This window comes from Geospiza fortis, unplaced genomic scaffold (genome assembly GCF_000277835.1).
Source record: "Geospiza fortis unplaced genomic scaffold, GeoFor_1.0 scaffold450, whole genome shotgun sequence".
Lineage (NCBI taxonomy): Eukaryota > Metazoa > Chordata > Aves > Passeriformes > Thraupidae > Geospiza > Geospiza fortis.
This window is the reverse complement of record NW_005054416.1, coordinates 2,507,341-2,508,935: the sequence shown is the minus strand read 5'-3', so window position 1 is coordinate 2,508,935 and position 1,595 is coordinate 2,507,341. Positions and strand designations below refer to the sequence as shown.

General features: G+C 61.9%; 1 protein-coding gene across 1 annotated transcript in view; it reads right to left on the bottom strand.

The window, feature by feature from the left end:
- The window catches only part of PATL1 (PAT1 homolog 1, processing body mRNA decay factor), a gene marked incomplete at its 5' end in the record, with an annotated part of 16,468 nt that overhangs the window by 5,160 nt on the left and 9,713 nt on the right, over window positions 1-1,595 (bottom strand). The window contains 3 exons of the mRNA XM_031061526.1: window positions 156-261; window positions 350-544; window positions 1,105-1,182. Coding sequence (XP_030917386.1) covers window positions 156-261; window positions 350-544; window positions 1,105-1,182 — 379 coding nt within the window. The remainder of the gene's footprint in view (window positions 1-155; window positions 262-349; window positions 545-1,104; window positions 1,183-1,595) is intronic.

Below are 1,595 nucleotides of genomic sequence, written 5' to 3'. Positions count from 1 at the left end.
TGGGAAAAGGGACCCCAGTCACAGACCACAACTGGCAGATGGGACAAACCCCAGGAAGGCCAAGCTCCATGGGGTGGGGAGGAGCCACAGGAACACAGGGAGGTTTTGGGGGAGCCGGTCATCAATCCCCAAAAAGATGGGGGAGGGAAAGCTGGATACCGGAACATTGCAGAGCTGGTTGGGGGACATCCTCTCTCCATAGGGAGCGGGATAACGCTGCTGCATGGTAGCTCGGATGTGGACAGGCTTGGGACACAGGATCTGGGAGGAGACAAGTGGCACAGTGACTCCCCTTGGGAAGCAGCTTGCACCCTTGGGAGCAGTGGGAAGCTGGGAAGCAAGGACATACCTGCTGGTTGAAGTTTGGGATGGCGGCCTGTTTGGGGGGGGTGCCGATGGGAATGGCCCGGACCGGGGGGCTCCCGATGATGGGGGAGGAGGAGCGCCGGGGCAGCGCCCGCTCCGAGGGATCCCGCTCCTCATCCCGAGCCTGCGGAGGCCTCTGGGGCAGGGCATAATCCAGCACGGACACCGAGGGCATCTCCTGCAGGACAACGGGAGGGACACCCCCCCTGGAGCCACAGGCTGAGACAAAGAGGAAGGTCAGTGTCCCCCCTTCCTCCTGCCAGCTGTCCACCTCCCTGGGATCTCCACGTGAGGCTGGGCATTCCCAGAGCACCCAGACTGCCGAGAGCGTCCCGTTTGGGATAACAGGGCGTGGGGCGGGAATTCTGGGTCACCTCCCAGCCTGGCAGAGCCAGCAGAGGGTTGGACACGCAGCACTTCAAAGCCTGACTCTTAATGAAACCACAACAACACAAAAATCCTCTGCCTCCAGGCATCAACATTCCCAAATCCTGCTGGGAGCCCTGAAATCCCTCAGATATCACCGGGCATCCCAGAACAGCAGAACTCCATCATCCCAGCCCTCCAGGGTCCGAGGGGGGCACAGAAGGTGACAGCTATGAGGGTCCTCCACAAGCCACAGGCACAGCTGAGGGAAGCAGGACACTCCACTATCCCAGGACCAGTCTATCCCACCCAGCCAGCTGCCACAGGCATTTGGGATCAGCAGGGAAGAGCCCCCTGCCCCCAGCCCCCTACCTGAGTGAGGAGCGGCCCCCGGATACGCCGCAGCACGGCCGAACTGTCCCAGATGCTGGAATTCAGCCCTCCAGGCTGCTGCAGAGCACAGCGAGAGTCAGGACAGTGCCACAGGATCCATGCCCACATCCCCCCGGGTCCCCCAGCCCACTCCCACCTGCGGGGGATCTCTGGTGTGCACGGCCTGCTGACGACCTCCCAACCCATTATACCTATACAACACACCCCTCCAAACAGCGATATCCCCTCCAGCCCCATTATCCGCCCCTGGGAATCCCCCCAACCCATTATTCCTATGCAGTGACTCCCCCAAGCCATTACATCTCCCCAGTGACCCTCCACACCTAGAGAGTGACCCCTCCCGTTATACGCTTCCCTAGCCCGTTACAGGTGCCCAGTGTCCCCCAGATTCCTTGTGCCACCCTGGAGCCCCCTCCCAGCCCCTGAGACCCCCTCAGCGGCCGCCCTCCCCAACTCATTTTACTTCCCCC